General features: G+C 36.8%; 4 protein-coding genes and 3 long non-coding RNA genes across 7 annotated transcripts; 5 read left to right on the top strand and 2 right to left on the bottom strand.

Moving 5' to 3' along the window:
• Nucleotides 1–77: 77 nt before the first annotated feature.
• On the top strand, nucleotides 78–4,085 carry LOC100632919 (protein phosphatase 1A-like). The gene is made up of 6 exons (XM_011405509.2): nucleotides 78–1,146; nucleotides 1,215–1,292; nucleotides 1,371–1,422; nucleotides 1,483–1,582; nucleotides 1,650–1,833; nucleotides 3,583–4,085. The coding sequence occupies exons 1-6, from the start codon at nucleotides 313–315 to the stop codon at nucleotides 3,775–3,777; spliced, it is 1,443 nt and encodes a 480-aa protein (XP_011403811.1). The 5' UTR covers nucleotides 78–312; the 3' UTR covers nucleotides 3,778–4,085.
• Nucleotides 4,086–4,435: 350 nt separating this feature from the next.
• On the top strand, nucleotides 4,436–11,377 carry LOC109581780 (uncharacterized). Its single transcript, XM_019996190.1, has 5 exons — nucleotides 4,436–4,564; nucleotides 6,504–8,865; nucleotides 9,545–9,884; nucleotides 10,236–10,342; nucleotides 10,672–11,377. The coding sequence occupies exons 2-5, from the start codon at nucleotides 7,567–7,569 to the stop codon at nucleotides 11,308–11,310; spliced, it is 2,385 nt and encodes a 794-aa protein (XP_019851749.1). The 5' UTR covers nucleotides 4,436–4,564; nucleotides 6,504–7,566; the 3' UTR covers nucleotides 11,311–11,377.
• On the bottom strand, nucleotides 5,824–6,505 carry LOC109581782 (uncharacterized). The gene is made up of 2 exons (XR_002184769.1): nucleotides 6,183–6,505; nucleotides 5,824–6,136 (listed from the first exon to the last, which is right to left on the bottom strand). It is a non-coding gene; the product is annotated as an uncharacterized LOC109581782 (long non-coding RNA).
• A 98-nt stretch (nucleotides 11,378–11,475) lies between the features above and the next one.
• On the top strand, nucleotides 11,476–20,768 carry LOC100632793 (uncharacterized). The gene is made up of 22 exons (XM_019996189.1): nucleotides 11,476–11,714; nucleotides 11,822–11,910; nucleotides 12,027–12,307; nucleotides 12,589–12,686; nucleotides 12,772–12,844; nucleotides 12,923–13,054; nucleotides 13,127–13,357; nucleotides 13,805–13,968; nucleotides 14,924–15,112; nucleotides 15,246–15,367; nucleotides 15,583–15,770; nucleotides 15,911–16,117; nucleotides 16,680–16,926; nucleotides 17,310–17,544; nucleotides 17,616–17,700; nucleotides 17,767–17,879; nucleotides 18,198–18,286; nucleotides 18,602–18,699; nucleotides 18,744–19,277; nucleotides 19,463–19,693; nucleotides 20,516–20,599; nucleotides 20,656–20,768. Exons 1-22 carry the CDS (start codon nucleotides 11,500–11,502, stop codon nucleotides 20,662–20,664), a joined length of 3,714 nt encoding a protein of 1,237 aa, XP_019851748.1. The 5' UTR covers nucleotides 11,476–11,499; the 3' UTR covers nucleotides 20,665–20,768.
• On the bottom strand, nucleotides 20,653–22,349 carry LOC100634687 (peptidyl-tRNA hydrolase ICT1, mitochondrial-like). The gene is made up of 8 exons (XM_003386447.2): nucleotides 22,279–22,349; nucleotides 21,913–22,209; nucleotides 21,812–21,868; nucleotides 21,662–21,725; nucleotides 21,549–21,608; nucleotides 21,415–21,497; nucleotides 20,910–21,079; nucleotides 20,653–20,861 (listed from the first exon to the last, which is right to left on the bottom strand). The coding sequence occupies exons 2-8, from the start codon at nucleotides 21,958–21,960 to the stop codon at nucleotides 20,783–20,785; spliced, it is 561 nt and encodes a 186-aa protein (XP_003386495.1). The 5' UTR covers nucleotides 21,961–22,209; nucleotides 22,279–22,349; the 3' UTR covers nucleotides 20,653–20,782.
• A 62-nt stretch (nucleotides 22,350–22,411) lies between these two features.
• LOC109581779 (uncharacterized) lies at nucleotides 22,412–22,755 on the top strand. Its single transcript, XR_002184768.1, has 2 exons — nucleotides 22,412–22,451; nucleotides 22,590–22,755. It is a non-coding gene; the product is annotated as an uncharacterized LOC109581779 (long non-coding RNA).
• Nucleotides 22,756–22,939: 184 nt separating this feature from the next.
• Nucleotides 22,940–24,813, top strand: LOC109581777 (uncharacterized). Its single transcript, XR_002184766.1, has 3 exons — nucleotides 22,940–24,283; nucleotides 24,339–24,433; nucleotides 24,780–24,813. It is a non-coding gene; the product is annotated as an uncharacterized LOC109581777 (long non-coding RNA).

Raw genomic sequence — 24,813 nt, 5'->3', positions numbered from 1 at the left:
TTAATAGATTATTTTTGTTGTGTTGTAATAATTACGTCATAACTGAGCATGCGTACAAGAGCAATGTATCCGGTTGTTTCCGGAGGATTACTGTTATATGTAGATAAGATGGCAACCAGTTTAAGTGTTTTGGGGCATTTCTAAAACAGCCGAGCAATAATCTCCTCTTGAGGCTTTTCAACCACAGCTACAATCTACTTTATATATCTTCTCTCTTGTCAACGTCTCTGTAACCGCTCTCAACGTACTTGAAAGTATCGATTAACTACGCCCAAACCAGCCCCTTTCTGATCTGCGTCAAGTTAAAAAGATATGGGAGCATTCCTCGAAAAGCCAAAAACAGACAAGGTCACCAGCTCTGGTGAGGGCTATGGCATCAGATATGCCGTCTCGGCCATGCAGGGATGGAGAATGGAGATGGAGGACTCTCACATATGTGACACGGACTTCATTAAAAACTGGAGCTTCTTTGGTGTCTTTGATGGCCATGCAGGGCCTAAAGTATCACAGTACTGCTCTGATCATATACTGCGTATAATGTTGGATGATTTAAAGGCCAGTTTAGACGAGTGTAAATCAACCGAAGAACCCAAAGAAAGAATCAAGCAGGCCATTTACGACGGTTTCCTAAAACTAGACAGCAAAATAAGGGAAGACCCCACGTGGGCCAATGGTGAGGATCACAGTGGCACGACGGCTATCACTGTAATGATATCTCCGACTCACATCTACTGGGCCAACTGTGGGGATTCACGTGGCTTCCTCTGCTCAGATGGAAAGGTCAAGTTTGCCACTGAGGACCATAAACCATACCTCGCCCGTGAGAAAGAAAGGATAGAGAAGGCAGGGGGTAGTGTTATCATGCAACGTGTTAATGGATCACTGGCTGTATCGAGAGCACTAGGAGACTTTGATTATAAAAGAAACAACTCAATTCCTGCGAAAGAGCAGCTGGTCTCCCCTGAACCTGAGATTGATATTCTCCCTCGCGACAGTGAAAATGATGAGTTTCTCCTTTTAGCTTGTGATGGTATTTATGATGTCATGAGCAATGAAGAGGTTATGAGTTACGTGAGACGTCAGTTAGAGCTGACGGCAAATTTAGAGAAAATTTGCAACGATCTTATCGATCTCTGTTTAAATAAAGTAAGATTTCGGCTGAAGGAATTGTTTGGCTTACTCTCTCCTCCTTATTTTGTCTCTGTCATACATAGAACAGCAGAGATAACATGAGTGTAGTATTAGTGGTATTTCCTAATGCCCCTAAAGTGTCTCAAGAGGCTATTGAAAAAGTAATCAGTCACACACACTCATACATGTACATACAGTTTATATGTCTCATATATTATTTATCTCCTTTTGTTAATTAGGAGAAAATATTGCAGAAAGAGGCACAGGAAAAGATTGAAGAGAAACTAAAAGGTATTATTTAAGATTATCTCTTTATTGTTTTATCTTTTCCTTTTTTGTTTTTCTTTCAAGAAATGGTGAAGGCAGCTAATGACCCTTTGGAGGTAGAGGAAAATTACATATTGCAACAGTTAATCCAGGAATTTCCTGACAATTACTGTGTGCCAGCCAAGTAAATATATAACATATGCCCCTGTTATTGTGTCACCACTATCTCACACCTTCTCCATGTCCATTAGGAAAAGCTTTATTTCAGAGCACTTACAAAAGCTAACAAAAGACAAATTTGGTGATCTTCCTGACAACTTTACTGGGCAGAGTGACTCAAGCAATGCACCGCCTGACTTTCAGTCCGACTTTAAGTCAATACTCACTGCTGATGGTAATGAGATACACATATCTGGCGTGATGGAGGAGGATTATGTGAGTCATAATTTATCAGACTACATGTACATGTATGCAATGTAGCACTACACGTGTATAGTGGATAATGTACGGTGTGCATGTACATGTATGTAGGGTTTACGAATTTTGTATTATAGTCCATGTACAATGTCCATGTATGTGGTTCACATAGTATATCACATTAATGTTCATGATATATCTAGAAAGTTTAAGTACTATCTGGGAAAAAATTAAGTACCATATGGGCTAGTCTATGCATGTAGTTTTATGGTGATCAAGGAAGCTACTCTATAATGTCAATTATATATTCTGGTAGACTGGTATTATTGATATGTCCTTCACTAAATGAGCTCATTAATATTTTAGATACTTGACTGATTCTAGAAAATTTTGGCTTCAAAATGTAGCTAGTACAGTATTTTCCTTTTCCTGTTTTGTGGGTGGCATATTGTACTATATTGTACTGTTAATGTTAGGTTGCTGTCATGATCGGAAGTTGAGGAATGTTTATGTCCGCATGTTGTTTGATTGTGTCTTATGTACACATACGTTGCAGTGGGTGGAGAATTAATTAATTAATAATTATTGGTCATTATGTACAGTGTTCTTTTGTTGCATGTCCTGGTTGTACATGTACTTTTAAAAGTGAATTGACAATTGAACCACATACAGTTTCTATTTGTGTTTAGTTGTTTAATGCTTTGTACACTCCAGTCCAGGGCATTAAATAAGGCCCTCGTATACTGTACTTACCAAATGTATAGTCCAAATGACATTTGATTTTTTAGTCAGCAGGAAGTTTTATCAATGATGTAGCATACAATGTACATGTACATTTCCTTGTTCCTATGTACTTGTTTTTATGTCGCGTAGATGCATAAAGTTGTTCAAATATTGGTCAAAGGCTATGCGCTATAGTACAGATTATTTCGTCATAATGGCTAAGAGAGAAGCCTCTGTTTTTATAATTTTTTTCCTGATGCTTATACATTTTTTAGAAAGTTTGAGCTGAATCTGATTAAAATTGGATTTTTTACAAATTTTTAAAATTACTCCAAAGTCGGGCCAAAGACTCTGTAAGCATAGTTCAGGGTCTTTAGCCAAATTTTGTCAAAAATGCTAGGAAAATTCTCTATTTTAATAATTTTTTGACAGATATACATGTACATGTCCTTATGTTGTGTATCAACTTTTAGCTGATTTTGATTAAATTTAAATTTCTTATGAATTTTTAAAGTTGCTCAAAAATCATGCCAAAGGCCTTTGGTCTTTGACCAAATTTTGTCAAAATGGTTGAGAGAATTCTCCATTTTATAATTTTTTGATACATATATACTTGTTTTAGAAGTTTGAGTTGATTAGATTGGATTTTTAGGGAATTTTTGAAGTTGCTTAAAAATTTGGCCAAAGACGGTGAAAGACCATGTACTATATAGTACAGCGTATTTTATTAAAATGGCCAGGAGAGAGTTTTCCTTTGTTATAATTTTTGTGATACATACATGTATGTTAAGTTGTTAAGTGTACTATGATTTATTAACAGCTACATGTACATGTACCTCAACAATTACTACTCGAAGACACCGTTATGAATCTTTCACAACTTCAATAATTCATTAATACTATAAATAATAATAATTGGAAAAAGGTGCTCATTAGAAGGCATTAATAATATAATATTAGCACGCCTGGTTGGTTACAAGAAGAAGTGGTGTTTTTTTGCAGCCATGAGCACTGTTATTCCTTGCTTCTTTTCCCTCTCTACAGCCAAAGGATGAGAACCTCTTACAAGCTAATGATAACAGCATCACTGAAGTCACTGATGAAACTCCTACCCCAGACAAAGAGGAAGAAGATGAGAAGATGGAGACCACACAAGACACCACTACTACCACAGATACTCTACCAAAAGAAGACAAGGATGAAAAGATGGAAGAGGAAGGCGTCAAAACTACTACATAGGGGGAATATTCATTTAGTTGACTACGTAATGATATTATATTATATCCATTATTATTATTATTATTATTATTATTATTATTATATTATTATTATTATTAATAGTAGAATTTGATTGTGTGTGTTTGTGCTGTGACTTTTTGTCAAGTTACTTTTCTCTCTCTTACACTGTAATCTCTATCCTTTTTCTCTCTCTTCCCTCTCATACACACATGCTTGTTTTTTTTATGCACAATACATTTAATAGTTAGGCGTACTGACAATTATTTGTTCTTATAAATAATCTTTATGCTGAAATATTTCTTTTTTTATCCTGTGTGCATAGATACTAGTTTATAAACATGGCGTCTCCAGCAATTAATACTGATTGCATTAAATTGAGTTATTCGTTTCTTTGTTTTAGTTTTTGTTCCAATTCCTGTTGCTCTTTAAGGAGGAGGAGGTTTTGCTTCTTGCGTTCTTGTCTCTCCATATCTCTCACAACACCTTCTTTCATCCTCTACTGGTAGAGTGGATTAAGAACAAGTTACAGTTACATTGTGGCTTACCTCTCTGTCTGATTTTTGATTACGATGAACAAATATTATGATTCCTATTGCAAAGCCGAATGCAAGCCCCAGGCTCAGTCTTGGCAGTAACCTATCCATATTTTGCAGGCGTGGTTTAACTAACTAATGAGGAAATTATTACATGAATATTTAATTAGAAAGATGGCGGTCAGGTTGTACAGAAATCTTCTCAGAGCAATTTCTCGTGTAGATTTATCACAGAAGATACAAGCGAGAATGAAGTCAGATTTAATAAATAAGTAAATATTATCTTTTTTGCAGAGACAACGTCAGGGAAGCATACCAGATATATGCGAGAGAGTCCAATCCTGATGTCATAAAGAAGCTTATTGCTGATGGACACAATCACGTGGATACCATTAACCAACTGGCCAGCATTGATAAAGAAAGTCTTAATACTATATTTAACTATAAGTCTTTAAAACTATCATAGTGAGTTTGATATCATCGTGCATTGGCATAATTTTAATTATTTATTATGTTCATTATTAAAAAGCAATGATATATTGGGAAAATATTTGCTCAATCAGAAGCTCAAGTGTGCATTGTCACTTTTCTGCACAAATTTTTGGAATATGAATTTTTCTGATCCAATTGCTCGTAATCAGCCCAAAATTGTAACTCCACCTCATCAGTTTTTGTGCTATACTGAGCTCCTTAAGGGCATTCACTCATGCACTTCTGAACCTGTCCTCCTAATGCCCTGTCAGCTTGTTTATCCACTATAAACTATACACTACATTGAGTATTATGTAGAATTACATAATGAAGTTGCAAACAGACTCTGCAGCAGATGTACTATCACTCTTCATGTATCCCCCTTATTCCACAATAGGGAAGATTGTTAGTTTTTACTTTAATCAGCAAACCTGACATGGCCATGGTTTAATTTAATCCTAACCATTTCTGTTAGCTCATTTGTCTTCTGGAACTGGTTTAGACTTGTGGTATGTACCTGTCTCTTCCCTTTACTCTACCACCACACACACATACAAGAAGAAAGAAAGCAGAAATAAAATATTTCTTGTGGTCTCTTATCGTTGTTCAATGACCATAAAAGTTTGAATACAACTTCATGCCAAGCCTGGTGACCCATTTACTGCTAGCATTGTCAGTGATAATAGTCTCTCTCTATTGTGATACTGCTCTACAGAATCACGCATAAGTCTTACTTGGTATGGCACCAACAACAGCAGCACTGTTAACATTATTCTACTCACGTAATAAGTCACTGATGATTTACTTTTCATTGTATCATAAAAATAATAAAATCATAAATGCTTTGACATAAACAAATACTATATTGGGCTCGTCCCAGTTGAATGTCCTACATTCGTCTAGTATTATTATTATTATTATTATCATTATTATTATTAATAGTAGAATTTGATTGTGTGTGTGTGTGTGTGTTTGTACTGTGGGTTTTGTCAAGTTATTCTTTCTCTTACACTGTAATTTCTGTCCTTTCTCTCTCTCTCTCTCTCTCTTCACTCTCATACACACATGCTTGTTTTTTTTATGCACAATAGCTAGGCGTACTGACAATTATTTGATGTTATTAATAATCTTTATGCTGAAATATTTCTTTTTTTATCCTGTGTGCATAGATACTAGTTTATAAACATGGCGTCTCCGGCTCCTGCAACTAATACTGATTGTATTAAATTCAGTTATGCGTTTTTTGTTTTAGTTTTTGTTCCAATTCCTGTTGCTTTTTAAGGAGGAGGAGGTTTTGTTTCTTGTGTGCTTGCTTGTCTCTCCATATCTCTCACAACATCTTCTTTCATCCTCAACTGGTAGAGTGAATTAAAAGCAAATTACAGTTACATTGTGGCTCACCTCTCTGTCTGATTTTTGGTTATAACTGCCAGATAACATCAATCCTGCTCCAAACGCGATTGCAAACCCCAGGAACATTCTTGCCAGGATCATTCTTGGCGGTTCATTCCCTATGTTAAACATTTTCTTTTCTTCAAGTTTCTTGAATCTTGATTTTTTTCGTGGGCGTGGCTAACACTAAAGCCTGAATAATTTTAATGAGAAAGATGATGGCGGCAGAAATTTTCTCAGAGCAATTTCTTGTATAGATTTATAATCACAGAGGATAAAAGCGAGAATGAAGTGAGATTAAATAAATGAATGAATATTCTCTTTTTGCAGAGACAACGTCAAGGAAATATACCAGATATATGCGAGAGAGAGTCCTGATGTTATCATCATAAATCACGTGGATACCATCAACCAACTGGCCAGCTTTGAGAAAGAAAGTCTCAATACTGTATTTAACTTTGTGTCTTTAAATCTATCTGAGTGAGTTTGGTATCATCGTGCACGTAATTGTGATTATCATGTTCATTATTAAAATGCAATTATTTGAAAAGGTATTAGCTCAATCAAAAGCCTCAAGTGTGCATTGTGACTTTTCTGAGCAAATTTTTGGAATCTGAATTTTTCTGCTTGTAATCAGCCAAAATCATAACTTCACCTCATTAGTTTTTGTGCTATACTGAGCTCCTTAAGGCCATTCACTCAACAATAGAAGTACCTCCTAATGCCCCGTCAACTTGTTTATCCACTATAACCTATATGCTACATTGAGTATTATGTAGAATTACATAATGAAGTTGCAAACAGACTCTGCAGCAGATGTACTATCACTCTACGTGTATTCCCCTTATTCCACAATAGGGAAGATTGTTAGTTTTTACTTTAATCAGCAAACCTGACATGGCCATGGTTTAATTTAATCCTAGCCATTTCTGTTACCTCATTTGTCTTCTGGAGCTGGTTTAGACTTGTGGTATGTACCCTCTCTGCCTCTTCCCTTTACTCTATACCACCACACCTTTACATGTAATCTCTCAAATGCATATACCACTAATACATAGACCATAGACTTATTAGGGACTACGTATACTATTACTATAATGCACATACTTGTACTAATATCTATATGCACAGGCAATTACACATTTGGCATTTGTGTAATTCTGTGAGTGTAAATAATAATTATTAATAGTGTACGTTGGTATGCTTAAGGCCTGTCATACTATGAACTCCCGTCACTACTAGGCTAGTCTGAGCCATAAATCCTCCTCCTCAAAAATAGTCAAAGAGAAAGGAAGTGATAGCTGCTCTTTGTCAGCCATTGGTCTTGTTGGGTTTTTTGCTCCACTGTAGCTGGCCTCCTCTCTCACTTACTCTCTCTCTCTCTGCAAAGAAAATGAAGACAGCAGCAGCTAGTAGAACTAATGGCAACTCTGGCACTCTGTATTCTCAGGTCACCTCTTATTATGCTAGTGATTTTGTTCCTTCAAGGGAGACCAGGGTATCTAGCAACCCTCTCCTCCAAGAGCATTTGTTTACTAGGAGTGCGGACCTGCTCCACCCTTTTAACCCACGAGTACCACCAGTTCGCTCTCCCGGAGTACACATAAAGCCTCTCCCGCTTCAAGGAAAGTACATAGAGCTCTATTTTACGTCTAGAAATCGCTCAGAGAGTGGAAGACAGCTCTCAGAGGAAGATCTATACAGCACTGTGAGGCGCCCACACTCCAATTCCGACCCAGCTGGGCTACAGGCGTTTGGATCTGTCCCGCCGCCGGTCGTCGAGAGAAGAAAAAGACCCTCGCTTGCCTCCTCGAGACTGTGTGATGTTCTTGAAGAGGAGGTTGCCATGTACAGGCCTACATCTTTCGCACTAGCCATAACAGAAAACCCTATTATATTTGATGAAGAAGAAGATGGTGATCTCAATACTAATGGTCAAGGAATATTAGCTGACAGACACTACTACCTACCAACAAAACAAAATGGAGAGTCCAGCACTCCAGTGTTCTCACCCTCTCCTTCCCCCTCCCCTCCTCTAGCAGGGGGACCCGCCATGACAACACAACCACACTCGTCCAGAGAGGGTGACATGCCTCTGGCCCTTTTACATGAGCTCCACCCGCTCCGACAGTGGAGCGTCCAAAAAAGTGGAAGTCTTGAAAATCTACTTTCTCAAAGAAAACCCAACCCTACATCCTCACCTGCAAACGTGTTTAGTTCTCCCGGGAGCAAGCGGAGAGTCTCAGAGCCTGCCATAGCTAAGGATAAGGGAGCTGACATGGACCTCTTCTTATGGAACTCATCCGGTGAAGAAATATCTCGTTTCTCAGTCGCGTATCTCGGGAGCTGTGACATAGACCAGTATCACGGCTGTGTTGATGAGTGTGCCAAGAGACTCTTTGATAATAAAGCAATGCTCAAGGCGACCGACGTGCTCGCTCAAGTGTGTACGAGAAAGATAAGACTCTACCCTCCCTCCCGTCACGGGCCGCTCTTCAAGAGTTTCACTGTTTCAGAGGTCCTTGAGGTTTCTCAGTGCTCAAAGAATAAGCGTCTTGTTGGTATTGTTCTCTGGCAGGGGAAAATCCCTCACTGTCATTTGCTGAGGTGCCCTGATCAAATCATCTCAAACGACTTTCTCCAATCTTTAGAGCTTGCTGTGCTATCAATGAGAGAAGCTACTGATCATGGGGTATGTAAGAGAGAGAGAGAGAAGAGAGAAAGGGGTCCTAAGTAATGGGGCTTTTGGTTATTGAATTCTTGCTTTAGGAGAAAGAAGGGAGAAAGAGAGAGGGGGAAGGATGGAGAGAGAGAGAGAGAGGGAAGGATGGAGGAAGAGAGAGGGGAATGTTATAATGACAACCCTTAATATAGTTTATACCATATTAGACTAATGTGGCACTAGCAGAATTCACTTAGAGAAGGTAGCATTTATCAGTTCTCCATCCTAAAGAGATGAAAGACTATGATTAGCATTCCCTCTGTAGATTGTACTATGTCCTCCTTATTTGGTGTCCTCTTATTATTGAATGCACACAGACCATTAGTCGAATTAATGTTGGAGGAGGGGACTGAATATTACGTGGTGAAGTGATCGTAGCACATAATTACAAACAATGCGATTGTTATTGGTATACCAACCGTTTACTTGGAATAACACAATGGGACTATAACAAACCCACCATAAACTGTAGACAGTCAGGCATTTGTGTGTTTCTATTTTCGGCAAAAGCGAAATTTGTTGATTAACAAAATGATAATAGTCTTATGCTGTTTGTGAGACAAACACAAAACAACCACCACTACACTGTTACGTATAGTAATTAAACAAATTTACTTATTAAAAATTCTTTTTTTCCTCTTCTTCACAGGTCGATGAACTGCATGAGTCCTTACCATTGTCCCTCTCTTGTTTTCCACAAGAGCAACTCTCTGCCTCTCTCACTGCTGTGTACATTGGTTGCACTCGGTCCCCCTCTCACAAAGAGCAGAGCATCTCTGATATCATAGGGAAGGCACTCACAGAGCTCAAGCCTTCGCAGTCTCACGAAGTATCGGTCAACCTGACCCTCTCTAATGTGGAGGTGAAGGACTCCAAGGGAAGGATCCTCCTGTTCCAGCACACTAGGGCCATTCAGTGTCTCGGTGTGTATCAGATTGATAGTAGGTACCTGGGGTATGTTACAAGGGATTCTAACAAGAGTACAGCAGGTACGTAAAGTAGAGAGAGAGGGGGCGGGGATCGACTTTTGTTGATTGGAATTAGTTAAAACGATAAACTTGCTACTTAATTCATGTTGATTTTTGCCCACAAAATCCTTAACCTAAACATAAAACCTTAATAAAGTATTGTTAGTCTTAGAAGAATGCAACTGATTGTGTTAATGTACTTCTTTTATGGTCTTTTATTTATGCTTTATTGTTTATTGCTCCTGCCTGTGTTACTGTCTGTAATAGAAATATTTTTTAAAGTTATTTCACTAAATTTAGATAAAGCAAGAGTTCTGTGTATTGATAAAAATGTTTTGTTGTTTAGCTCATTTTAAATTGTTTCAATTTCAGGACACGTATTTTGGTTTGGGACACATCAGGAAGTTGTGAAGATGGTAACAGCTTTGAAATCAATATGCCAGGTGTCTTATCAAAGACAACAAGAAACAGCTAATGAGGTAATTAAGAATAGAGAGAGAGAGAGGGGGGGAGAAGGAGAGGGAGAGAGAGAGGGAGAGAGGTAGTCACTATAAAATTCCACAGGTAAAGATATGGATATGTGACTACCATCTATTGCACCTTCACAATTAGGAAACCCACACTTTGCCTTAAAACCATCTGTAACAGGAATAACAGTACTTCCTCTTACAAACTTTAACAATTTGCAACTCTTAACTCAGAGATGGGGAGAGAGAGGGGGAGAGAGAGGGGAGAGAGAGGGAGAGGGGGAGTGTGTATCTGTACATTGTATACACTTATGTTACAAATTTGTTTTTAATTATTTTAGACCGGATTACTCTCAAGATTAAAGTCACTTAGATTGCAGCGTTCTTTTTCCTCTCACTCCTCCACCTCCACCTCCACTTCCTCCTCCTTTGCTCCCCACTCTCCTTCATTCCAGTCTTACCTCTCCAGTACCTCTCACGTGCAGTCTAGTCTGTTGGATGTTCCTCGCAAGAGAAAAGACGGTGTTACTGTACCAACCATTAATCCGAGTGTTTCGGAATTCTCGGAGGAAGAATACGTCAAATTTTCCTTGTCGTACGTTGGAACTGCAAACCTCCAAACACCTTTCACCCCTCAGAGTATCCTTGAAGCCTTGGAGGCTTTTAATGAAAAGGGCGTGGCTGCCGGCATGGCCCCGCCCATTGGGAATAACAACATCATTGGGATGTACGTCTCTCCGCTTGGTATTAACCTCAGCGACAAGAAACAGAAGAATTTTGTGAATCGTAACTATCCTCGTAAATCGATTGTTGGCTATTGCCGTCACCCGTTTGATAAGAGATACTTCTCTTTTGCTACTCTTAGGCCAGGCTTTGAGGAACAAGTCAAAGTTCATCTTTTTATCGAGAGCTCAGGACAAGTCGTGGATCAGATTATGGAGAGCATACAGTTTTGGCTACAGATCCCACCAGTTAAATAAACATTTTTTGTTGTTGTTGTTGTTTTTGTGGATGTAGTGTGTGATTTTTATTTGTGGCAATTATTATTGATTTTTTCATTTTTGTATAAAAATTTTTAATTTTAATAACTATTAGTTATAACTATTAATTAACTGTAGTAGTTATTAATAATTGTAGTAGGCGTGGTCAATAGGAATTATTAATTAGTCATGAAGATCTGGTTTGCTGTGGCACTGAATGTTTTTGTATATTTTTCTCTTTCCCTCGCTCAGTCTTGCTCTCACGACACTTCTCCCACTCCACAGACCTTAAGGAAACAGGACGGGGGGCTAGCCTTCCTTCTCAGTAGCGCTCGTAACGTCAGAAAATTTTTCTTTGGCACAAATGTCGAGTACGATACTTTGAGAAATACTGTATCACTAATGTGAGTACATGGTATTGAATGAATGTGGTATTAAGCTTTGTAAATATGCTGTGTATTATAAATATCTGGTGTTATTATTAATGCTTTCTCTCCCTCTCTCTCTCTAGTTATAATGGATCCACACCTTTTAATGAGGATACTTTATTTGATGCATCAGTCCAATATTTATCAACCAACCTAGTGTATTCATTAATAGGTAGGTACTGGTATAGCATGCTCTATCATGTCTCACTATGATGTTTGTACATAATCTGACACTCCCTCTCCTTTTTTTTCTCTACCCTTCTCCTCCCTCCCTTTTCCGCTCTTCAGCTCTAGTCCTCTCTCTCTCCCTTTTGCTCCCATTATTGTTATTATTCTTGTTCTGTTATTGGGAGAAATGCTCTCACTCGCATGACGAGGAGAGATACGAAGATGTTGAGCAGAGACACTCATCGTTGACCTCTCAGTGCGTCAGCTGGGGCATTGCCTTGTGCTCTCTTTTTACTATAGTCCCTCTGTTCACATTCGTCATTATATCATTGATTGGGACAGAGAGGATCAGTCAGTCACTCTCTGATTCTGTGGGTGTTGTCAATCAAACTCTGCCTGAGGTTTGTGATCAGTGTGGGCGTTGTTTGTATTTTAATTATGTAAAATATGTGGTTTTATATTATTATTGTAATTATTATTATTATTACATGTGTTTTGTCATAAAATTTGTTTTCTCAGTGTGGGATAGTAGTAGTACTACAGCTTTCTACAGCTTTATGTCTCTCCCTCCTCCATCTCTGTCCCTCCCTCTCCTCTCTTTCCCTCCCTCCCTCTCTCCTTCCCTCTCTCTCTCCTTCCCTCTCTCTCTCCCTCCCTTTCTCTCCCTCTCTCTCTCTCTCAGTTAGTTGATATACATAATAATGTCTTGTCTAATGTTCAACGCATCTTGCAAGATGAGGCTCAATTTTTGAACAATTCGTTTTATACAGATCATATTTAGTGAGTAATTTAACATATCACATGATTATTATTATTATTATTATTAATTGTTGCTCCACTATTATCATTATTGGTTCTTATATAGTCCATTTTCTGGAAATATCAAGCAATACTTAAATAATTCTCTGTATGACAATGTTACTCACATCTTATATGAGGCAAGTTTTGTATATATACATTTTAATGTACATTATTTCCATATCCTTTATGCATGTACTGTACATGTACATGTATAGGTGTCTGGTATATCGGTTGATGCAGAATATGCTGGGTCTTGGGCCTTGGGTCTTCTAGAGTTTGAAAGAGCTATTAATAATGAGACTGATAATTTCATTATCCTATTGGATGAACTATCTTCTCTTATGAATGTAAGAGCAAGGCATAATGTCACTGTCACTGTGAAGCAACTTTTTGCACTTCTTCCTCTCTCTCTCTTTTAGTTATGTTCAAATTATGTTAACTCATCAAACCATTTGCTATCAATCAGTTGTCAGAAGCTGGTCGGCCTCTCTCCTCCTCCTCCTTCCTCTGTCACTCCCTTGTCCCTCTCATTGTTCAATGCTAGTCTACTCCAGACAATAGTCAGTACAATGGAAGAGACAGAGAGCCTCATCTCACCTTTATCTATTAACGGAAGGATTTACGACTTTAATGAGTATTTAAGCAGCGTGGTAAGGATGTGTTATGCTTAAATTATTATTTTTCATTTATTTACCATGCCTTGTATTGAGGGTTTCTCAAAAGATTTTGGTATAGCGCTTTGTTAATTAATTGTCAAGTTGCTCAAAAATTGGGTCAAAGTCCCTGTACTATAGTACAGGGTCTTTGGCCAAATTTCACCAAAAATGACTGGGAGAGAATTTTCTATTTTTGTAATTTTTTTTGATACACATACATGTTTTTATGTTGTGTAGCAAGTTTGAGTTGATTCCGATCAAAATTGGATTTTTTAATTAATTTTTAAAGTTGCTCAGAAGTCAAAACATCCATGTACATGTACATGCACTTGTACTATGCTGTTTAGCTCACTTAGCATGCTTTGTGGGAAACCCTGCTTATATTGCTGGGGTCTTTTTGTTTTATTATTATAGCTCTGTTGTTTATATGTTGTTTGTTAGGAGGACAATGTCAGTGATGTTATATTCACGCAGTTCCACAGTTATCTTCATCCACTAGTCACTAACATGTCAATAATTGCTGATCATATTCACACCTTGTACTCTCCTATCACTTACGACTATCCACAATCACAGGTCATTGTAGAGAAATATTTAGGACCAAAGTATGTACCTTATAATACCGTATAACGCTTTAATTTGGCAGAGTTTTATTTTGGCGATTGGCGGTTTGCAAGCAGAATCGCCAATATTAAAACCGCCAATCATTAAATGCGCATGCTCAGTAATGCACGTGTACACAAGAATCGCCAAATTAAAAACCGCCAATTACAATTTTACAGCAAAATCACCAAAATAAAGCGCCGCCAAAATAAAGCGTTATACGGTAATACATGTATATTGAATGTAAATGTACTTGTACATGTATGTGTGCATACATAGTGGTATCATTGGTATGTACATGTAGTTGGAAAATTAGGGAGAGGTCAAGCAGCAGTTGAAGTTTAAGTCTATTTAAATTGCAGATTTTAAACTAAACAAGCGTAACAGGGTAAAAAATATTCCTATAATTGATTTCACCACCTTACAAGTACAACCTGGTCATTATTAAGACTTATAGAGGTTCTCTCTACCTTCTAATGCTTCTAGAGAAGTCTTTAGACAGTATCTCTATGCTCTCTTGCTGTTAGAAAGCTCTTAACTTTGTCCCATGTGTAAACCGCCATTTTGTTTGCCGTGACCACACCCACTCACGTAAAAGAGCGTGGGCGGGTGGTTGCTAAGGCTTGTTATTTCTCCAATACAACATGTATAGAAGAAATGTAAGTGTGGACATACAAATAAATATATATATATATATATATATATATATATATATATATATATACATAGCGCGAGGGTGAATTCAATTATAGGAACGACCTGGGGGCTTCGCCCCCAGGTCGTTAAAAATACATGTACTATACATGTACTATACATATACTATAGATGTACTATACATGTACATATACATGTACATGTACATGTATATGTACATGTACATGTATGCTGATACTATCAATTACCAATAGCATTCCTCAATCATTATTAAGTTTAAGTGTATTTTTAATATTTTTTTAGTTATTTGTCAAATGTTAATGAGTTCCAAGTCATCATTTCAGTCTCTTTCTCCCTCTCTCTCTTTGTCCTTCTTGTTGGTGTCATCCTCACTGTGGTCTATGGTCTCATTAACATTATATTCATTTATCTTTATGGAGAAGACTCTGCCTACATAAGAGCCAGCCATCAAGCAGGTCTTGTACTGAAAAAGTGAGTCACGTGACCATCATGTGACCATAATATGACTATCATGTGATCATCATGTGACCATTATGTGACTATCATGTGACCATTGTATGATAATCATGCCACTGTCCCTCTCCTCTCTCTCTCTCTCTCCTAGGCTTTCCTGTTGGTTGTCAGTGTCAGGGATTGTCTCCGCCATCTTTTTCATCTTTACGCTTTGTCTGGCTAGTCTCCTTGGCAGGTCCTGTGGTGTCCATGGTAACTACACAGAGCTGATTGGTGAGCTGACTTGGTTTTATAGCTAAATGACATCAATGATATTATTTTATTAGTAAAAATGTATGTGCATGTTATATAGAGTTGGAAGGATGAGGCATATTACCTGCAATTTCAATGATATTATTTAAATATTTTACACTTCTCGTGCATGAGTAACTGGTGCCTTTATTTTATGATAAGTATGTGCATATAAAATATTATTATCTTTTTTTTAGATGAAGTGATTGATAAGAACCAGTCCTGGGGTGATGTGTACCCTCTTGGTAGTGTCTACCACAGTCAGCCTTCATACCCACTCACTCTTCACTCTGTACTCACTGAGTGTTCAATGAACGCTTCAGCTGTTGATGCACTTCAGCTCAAGAGTGTCATGAAACTTGATCAACTAGAAATCAGCAATGATGTTAGTCTTAATTCTCTTGCTCCTCTCTCTCTCTCTCTCTCTCTCTTACTCCTCTTTCTCTCCTTACTGTACTTACTATTTCTCCTTTTCACTCTCTCTCTCTCTCTCTCTCTCTCTCTCTTGCTCCCTTGATTTCTTAGGACTACATTCACCAGTATGTTTCGAATATTTCAAATTTTGCCTTCAACTCATTCCACCCTCACTCACTCCTTGGTACCAACCTCCAGACCTCTCTTCATCGTTATCTGTCGCTCAATTGGTCCAATTCCTCTTCTCCTCTTCCCATCAACCTCTTCCAGCCTCTCTCCATAGAAATTAGCAACCTCCAAGATATTATTAGCAATATAGTATGTCTGGGGGCATTATAATTTTGAAATGTTTATTATTAATAGTAGCAATTTATAATTTGTAATTTTTTCTGATATGTGTATCAAGTTTGAGCTAATTCCCATCAAAATTGGATTTTTTATGAATTTTTAAGTTGCCCCAAAATCGGGCCAAATTCCCTGTACTATAGTACAGGGTCATTGGGAAAATTTCATCAAAAATGACTAAGAAAGAATTCTTGATTTTTTGTATTTTTTTTCTAATACATACATGTATACATATTCTTATGTTGTGTAGTCCCTGTACTACAGTACAGTGTCTTTGGCCAAATTTTTCCAAAAATGACTAGGAGAGAACTGTCCAATTTTATAATTTTATTCTGATGCATAACCATATTTTTACGTTGCGTAGAAAGTTTGAGGTGATTCCAATCAAAATTGGATTTTTATGAATTTTATAAGTTACTCAAAAATTGAGCCAAAGCCTGTGTATAGTACAGAATAAAGAAGTCCCTATTTTCACTTTTTTGATGCATGCATTGCATTGTACATGTTCTAAGTTATTTATTTCATTTCTTTACAGAGCTATGCACTGGATAATGATACACTAATAACTGTCTTTAATAATTCTCTCACTGCCATCAACTCCGCTCTCCCCTCTCTTGTTTCACTGGATCTTTCCTACAATTCTCTAAGAGAGGAGCTTCAAGATAACAGCTCACTGCTTTCTGAGGCACTGGGTCGTGGGACGGAGGGACATAGTCTGTTGGATCATGTTGAAACGGAGGAACTGAATATTAATAGAAAGATTAATAGATTTGTTTATAACAGTAAGAACTGAATATACCGTATAGGGGTTATTTTTCACTGGAAAATAAATTTCACTAATTTAGCATTTGTATTAAACTCGCGGAATTAAATTCCACAAAAGAGGTGTGGCACGCTAGGAAAATGGCTAAGATTTGCAAAAATTTATACCAACAAATGGCAAATCTGAACAAATTTGCGAAATTTTATACCAACGAAATAAAACCCCTATACGGTATTCATGTACATACGTATCCATGCACTTACATACATGTACATGAGCAGCTGTGTTTACTGTTCTGGTAATTAAATGATTAATGATACTTATTTGTTGGCTAGACGGTACAATGTTATCATATTTGTTATCATTACTAAAGCATTTCTCCTTTCCTTTCTCTTTCCACAGGATCTTGCAAATTAGCAACTGATGTTATTGGAAATTGGAATGCTTTCTCGTTAAGCTCTGCAAATTTTCTTTCGTGTTCCGCCGGTCGTTGCTATCCTCTGTACAGACTATTCCATCAATTTACTGACTTAGTATGCGGAAATTTACTGACTGGTCTTGATGTGTATTGGATCTCAGTATCATGTGTTTTCATATTGAGCTTATTTGCACTAGTTCTATTATTATTATTATCATCGTAAGTAATAAGTATAAATTATTATTTTTTTTATAATTACATTTTTAATTCTCTCCTTTTTTTCTTTTCAGTCGTCTTCTTGATCCGAAATTGCTGACGCAGCAAACTCCAGTAATGTTTATCTTTTCTTTTGTTAACGAAGCAACGTCTCAATTTGTGAGTGAATGCAATTCCTTATTTATTTATTTATTTATTTGTTTATTTGTTTGTTTATTGTTTTAGCTTGGTGTTATGTGGCTGTCTCTTGTCTATGGCATTAATATTTGGCTCGTCGTTGCCATAGCAACCGATGATCACCTGTGTGAGGGTGGGGACCCCTGCTGCCCAGGATGTTGGTAAGAGAGAGCAACGGACAATAAATTATTTTATTTTATTATTTTTTTTAATTTAATTATTTTATTAATTTATTACCATATAGCGGGAAATTTGGATGGAGTTAAATTTGGCAAATTTTTTGGTGATTGGTGGATTTTAATTTGGCGAATTAATTGCCACGTGCCATTGAGCATGCGTATAATAGCTCAAAATGGTGGATTTTATTTTGGAGAATGGCTATCAAAATGTTAAATTCGCCAAATTTAATTCCCTCCAAAATTTCCTGCTATACAGTATTTTCATTTAATAATTTTATTAATTAATAATTTTTATTTTAGGGGTACTGGTGTAGCACTCCTGTTATTATCGTTTCCATTTTGTGTGTCGTTAAGAGTCTACCAATGGATCATGCTCCACAGATTAAGAGGTATGTAACTTCCTTATACCATGAAATTTATGTGACAAAAAAAAATTTGTGAATCCTGCAGTTTTAAGATTTTATGAAATAAATTTTTGCAAATACATGTAGATTGCAAACTGCATCACGTGGCAGTGGAGCTGCAGAAGTTTGCAATTTTAATTTTTGTGACGGGAGCAAAAATCGCAAAGTTTGCAAAAAAATCTTTGTCACGTAAATTTGATGGTATACAGTAAATTTTACACTCGCTTGTTTTATGTAACAAATGCTCTCTTATTACATGTATATCTACATGTACATGTATGTGCTCTCCCTTTGCTCCAGTTTATGAAGGAGTGAAGGCTCAGAGTGTCCAGAGGTACTGGATGAAGAAGATCAACGCTACACTCTTCTACTCTCAACTAGTCCTGTTCTTCACTATCGTGAGTTCCAGCATTAAATTAAATTGACTCTTTTTCTCTTAAAGCATGTTCCATTTCTAGCTATATCTGGTGCTTACATTAATTCTACTGGTATACTGACTGGTATCTCTTTTCTCTCTTGCTCTCTCTCCCTCGTTGGCATGGCGTGGATGGTGCTACTCCTAATATTGGAGAGGAAGGAGTTACTGGGGTACATGTCTCTATTGCAGGACCAGTTGTACTGCTGCAGGAGCAGAGGCAAGTTTATACCAACGCCAGTCTCCCCTGATGTGCCTGTGGGCGGAGTCCCAAACGGTGTCATTACTTCGCAGCCGACGGACGAGTTTAACGAGACGGAGATGGGTGTGGTCAATTCACCATCACCTCCGATAAGACTGGGACCTGTAACGGTACTGCCTCACCTCAGCGAAGAGGAGGAGGAGGAGGAGGGAGAGAGGGAGGAGGAGACTGAGTTTGGACCAGAGAGGGTTAATGAGGAACCCATTGAGTTACCTACTGGGACTCCACCACCACCAGAGGAGGGCACTAGGGAAGAGGAGGAGGAGGAGGAGGAGGAAAGCAACAGAGAAATTGCTAAAGTAAATTTAATTGACTCCATTGACTCCTGTATAAACTGTGTTGCATGCAACAAGACAAATTTTGCATAGTGTATGCTGGGCTTTAGAAGAATTCTTGATGCATGAACAATGTACATTTACACTATTATAGTATCGAATATATATTTACTGTAAAATTGTGTCTCTCCTCATGTACTAATACATAGAGGCCATCATTATGGCTTGACAGGAGATCAGAAGAGCGTGATGGTCAGTACATAAGGACTGATCCTAATCCACACTCTATGTACACTGGAGTGGAAGTGGCTCCTTCCTCGTGTCAGCAGTCTGACACAGCATCAACCCCAAGGAGCAGCATATACACCAGTCATGAGAGTGTCACTTATCATTCTAGTGCTATACCAGGCTACACTAGCACTGATGACTCTTCTTATAAGGTGAGGAAGAGAAAGAGAGTGGTTTCAGTTATTTATGATTACGGTATTTTTAATATCTATTATGTATATTATTAGCTGAAGAGCTGACAAACACTAAAATATAGTGTTGACCCGATTTTGAGCAACTTTAAAAATTCGTAAAAAATCCAAATTTTATTGGAATCAGCTCAAAGTTGATACACAGCATAAGGACATGTATATCTATCAGAAAAAATTATAAAAATGGAGAATTCTCTCCTAGCCATTTTTGACGAAATTTGCCCAAAGACCCAAGGCTATAGCCTTTGGTCGTTGGCCTGATTTTTTAGCAGCTTTAAAAATTCATAAAAAATCCAAATTTGATTAGAATCAGCTCAAAGTTGATACACAGCATAAGGACATGTATATCTATCAGAAAAAAATTATAAAATGGAGAATTCTCTCCTAGCCATTTTTGACGAAATTTGGCCAAAGACCCAAGGCTATAGCCTTTGGTCATTAGCCTGATTTTTGAGCAGCTTTAAAAATTCATAAAAAAATCCAAATTTGATTAGAATCAGCTCAAAATTAAAACAACATAAGGACATGTATATTTATCAGAAAAAATAATAAAAATGGAGTATTATTTCCTAGTCATTTTTGACAAAATTTGGCCAATTTTGAGCAACTTTAATATAATTCATAAAAATTTAAAGTTGAGACACAACATAAGGATATTAGGAAAAAAATTTATAATAATGGAGACTTTTTCTCCTTGCTATTTTTGACGAAATTTGGCCAAAGAATTTTTGAGCAACTTTTAAAATTCATATTAATCCCTCGCCCTTTCTTTCCTTCCCACAGGATGGTTATGAATCCTATGACAGTGAGCCCTCATATCCTCCCTATATTCCTCCCTACATACCTCAGTTTGGCAGTGTTCGTGTGGTATGTCAATCATTATTGTATTCTTATCTTATATTGTATTATTTTCTATTTCATAGGACGTTTGATATGTAATGAAAACACTAAATTTTTCCCAATCTTGTATATTATTTTTTGTGTTATGCATACATGTATATATATATATATTATAATTATTAAAATAAAGTTAAACTGAAGGAATGAAAGTTAATAAAGTTTCTTCTGATTTTTTAAGAAAGAGTTATATTTCTTTTCACTCAGTCTCCTTGCATTACCTTGTCTTTTTCTGTTAAAAATCGTCATTTCTTCATGGCATGACAACTTACTAACTTACAGTTTTCTAATTCTTGCTAACTTTGCTTCTGATGGTTCGTTGGGAAGTTCTGAAGCTTCCTCCAATATTTTGGTTAATTTTTTGATGGCGTCCTCTAAATTTTGATACTGCGTTCTGTAAACTTGCGACGTTACTATTATCTCACCAAGTTTATTGATTTTAGTCCCAAACTGCAAATAATAATGATAAGCAATAATAATATAATTTATTTTTCCAGCCCTAAATCTCCTCAAGATAAAATCATTGATGAAATAATTATCAACATACCGTATAGCACTTTAATTTGGCAGAGTTTTATTTTGGCAATTGGCGGTTTGCAAGCAGAATCCCCAATATTAAAACCGCCAATCATTAATGCACATGCTCAGTAATGCACATGTACACAAAAAACCACCAATTACAATTTTGTGGCAAATTGCCAAAATAAAGTGCCATACGGTAACACTTATATTAATACTTATATTATAAACTAATGCTTATAAGAAGCAAGCAATTACAAACGAACCATTTCTTTGAGACGTTCCTTCACTCTATCAGGGAGCCAGTCAGCCTCTTGTACATTAAACCTTACTTCTGCTTTAGTGCTTACTAGATCAGTAATGATTATTATTATTATCCCATATATTAAAAAAGACTTACACTTATTTACATTCTGGCCACCTGGACCACTGCTACGACTGAACCGAATATCAAGTTTATCTAAAATTAGACGCTACATGTAAGTGCATTCCACCCTGGCTTAAATGCTATACCTCTGGGGACAGGTTTTTTGAATACTTTTGGTTTGTCTTCATTCCCTTTCTTGTCACAGTAAAGCTAAAGTGATACATACTGACATCAGTTGATGGTTTAATATGTAAAATAACTTTTGGTTAGTGAGTAAATCTAGTTTACTTGCTTACTCTAATTCTTGATAGCCCGCTGCAGCTCATTAAATGGCCCTCAAAAATCCTACAAAACTATATTAAAGTGATTATGAGCTATAGTACTAATGATTGCTTACCAACAAGCCTTTATCTAGAGATATTCTTCTGAATAAATAAGCAGACATATTTCTTCCAGTGGCCACTCCCCCAAATTAGGACCAACGTGCTTCCACGTGGTCATTCTCACTCGTAATCATTAGTGAGGTTTATCGACAAAAATTATTATTATTAATTTAGTTTCTTTCTTTTAGTGTCTGGCAATTTTATTTCACTGTTTATTGAAGTGGGAGGAGCTGCTGGTTGCTTGGCATTAGGAGCCTGTGGAACAACTTTACTGTCAACAGATTCTCCTCTAACAGTAACACCAGGAGCACCTAATGGAGGAGAGAGGATAGAGGGAGGATGGAGGAGGGAGGGTGATTGTGTTGTTATATATATTATACTTCAATCCAAAGACATTTTTTTTCAATAGATTCTTAGCGCCTCTGTCTTCAGAGAGAGAAGAGAAATGGCAGAGAACAGCCTCAGAGTATGGTACCTTCTTAGCCTATCACAGGAGCAGAGTAGAGAACTTTCACCCAATCGCACACAACGGATCCTCAGTCACATTAACAAGGTAGTGTAGAGCTACACCCAAATACCAAACACTACCCACTCATTTAATTACCATTTCTGTGACCTGTGATTATGTACATGTACATGTGTATTGATTGTTATTAAATTTTAATGGAAAATCTTCTTTTGTTTTTGTTAGCCAAATAAACTCAATAATAGATTCACTGATTGAATGGAATGGTAAGCCAAGAGAAGACAATGGAACATGATAGTAACTGGAGTCACGAACTTTCACTATGTTGTTTATGCCAACACTAAGACAATGTATTCTCATTTAATTAAGTTTGGTATACTTAGTGAAGGAACTTATCTTAGACTGGTAGGAAATTTCAGTAGTCATTGTACTAGCCATTTTTAGACAAGCTTTTAAAATTCATAAAAAATCTAATTCTGATAGAAATCAGCTCAAACTTTCTACACAACATAAGTACACCTATATCTATCAGAAAATGTAATAAAATTGAGGAATTCTCTCCTTTTCAATTTTGGTAAAATTTGACCAAAATCTGTACTATATTACAGGGACTTTCCCTCAGTATTTGATCAACTTTAAAATTTGTAAAAATCTAATTTTAAGTAGAATAAGCTCAAACTTTTCTATTTGAAGAAATTGCCCATGCGCAATGTTTTGAACTTCCTTCAACTACAGTCCCCACTGGTAAATCCAATGCACAGGCTGACAACTTAGAATGTTTTGCAGAAATGGCCTTTAAAAGATGGAGAATAACAAGTCACGCGTCTATCACATCCCATTCTACTGGTGATCATTCTTCATACGCATATCAGAAAAATTAATTGAAATGGCAAATCACCTCCTAACCATTTTTGATTTGGCCACACACACATGCCCTGTAGTACAATACTCACAATAGTAATTTTTACTGTGAGTGTGAGCCAGATTAACCTACTGATTGACTGAGAGGCCAAGAGAAGGCAATGAAATGGAATAGTAAATCAAGACACTCACCAACTTTCAATTGTAGTTCATGCCAATAGTCATTGGACCGACTTCCATTTCCTTTTTATGATATAATAGTAATATACATTACATTCTGATGTCCATCAAGTATTGTTCTATTATTATGCCTATGGCAATCGACTAATGAAATTGCAGTATTCTACGTAGCTACATTATTTTTTATTATACATTCGTCTCATTACTTAAATGACAATGTAAATGTACCTTACTTTAATTAAAATACTGTTTATAATGTCTCTATTATTGTCTTATGGTCTTTCTCTATCTGTTCCTTCTCCTTTTTCTTGGTCTGTGGAATTTTTGCTATGCCTTGAAACTTTATAATCAATGCACAAGAAGATATACAACATTGTAAGTACAGTTAACCTTCATTTATGATCATGATACAAAATAGAATGTTTATGAATTGATTTATATAATATTAAAAGTAAATAAAAATGGAAAAGTAGCAGGATTAAATTGGAAAAAAGTAAAGAACAAAAGGGTACTTGCAAACTGGTGTGACAAGAAATACTGCATGAATATCTATGGTTTTGCACAAGCTTACTTGACCACACCTCCTAATTACCCCACCCATCTCATAATTGCCACCAAAACTTGAATTCTAGATCTGTAAAGCTTCATTTCCTGTTACAAAAATTGGCAATTTTTGTAATAGGAAATGAAGCTGCAGCATGTTATAAAAGCAGTAGCTGTACACAAAAACTCATCACTGGTAGCCTACAGTAAAAGGATTGTTCAGCATTAGTTCTATACAGCAAGTCAAGACAAGATGGATTCCTGCTCTTATTTTAAGCTGATAGGATGCGTCATTCTTATTAGCATTGCTACTGCACAGGAAACACAAAAAGCATGTAAGTCATACAGTAATAATAATGATTAGACATACTGTATCTATTTTACTAATAGGTTGCCTTCCTCGTAATTGTAAGGAAGCATATGAAAATGGTAAAGTATGCAGTGGAGTATATACTGTGAAACCTGATGAACTACCAGCCTTTGACGTAAATATATTAATATAAACAGTATACAGAACCATTTATAATAAAGATATTTTGCAATGTCCCAATTGGTAAAAAAACCTGTACAAAATTAGTACCTCTAAAATGAGGACACCTCTGCATTATGGACAGGTAACACTGTGCATGTATTAAGGACAGGTAGTGTGGGCCCAATGGTATCCTTAATAAAGAGGCTACACTGTACATGTATTAAGGATAGGTAGTGTGGGCCCAATGGTATCCTTAATAAAGAGGCTACACTGTACATGTATTAAGGATAGGTAGTGTGGGCCCAATGGTGTCCTTAATAAAGAAGCTACACTGTAGCAACAAATAATTTGCATTATAGGTTTATTGTGATATGAGTAATAGAGGTGGCTGGA

Source organism: Amphimedon queenslandica, unplaced genomic scaffold (assembly GCF_000090795.2).
Source record: "Amphimedon queenslandica unplaced genomic scaffold, v1.1 AMPQUscaffold_13420, whole genome shotgun sequence".
NCBI lineage: Eukaryota > Metazoa > Porifera > Demospongiae > Haplosclerida > Niphatidae > Amphimedon > Amphimedon queenslandica.
This window is presented reverse-complemented; position numbering and strand designations above follow the sequence as displayed.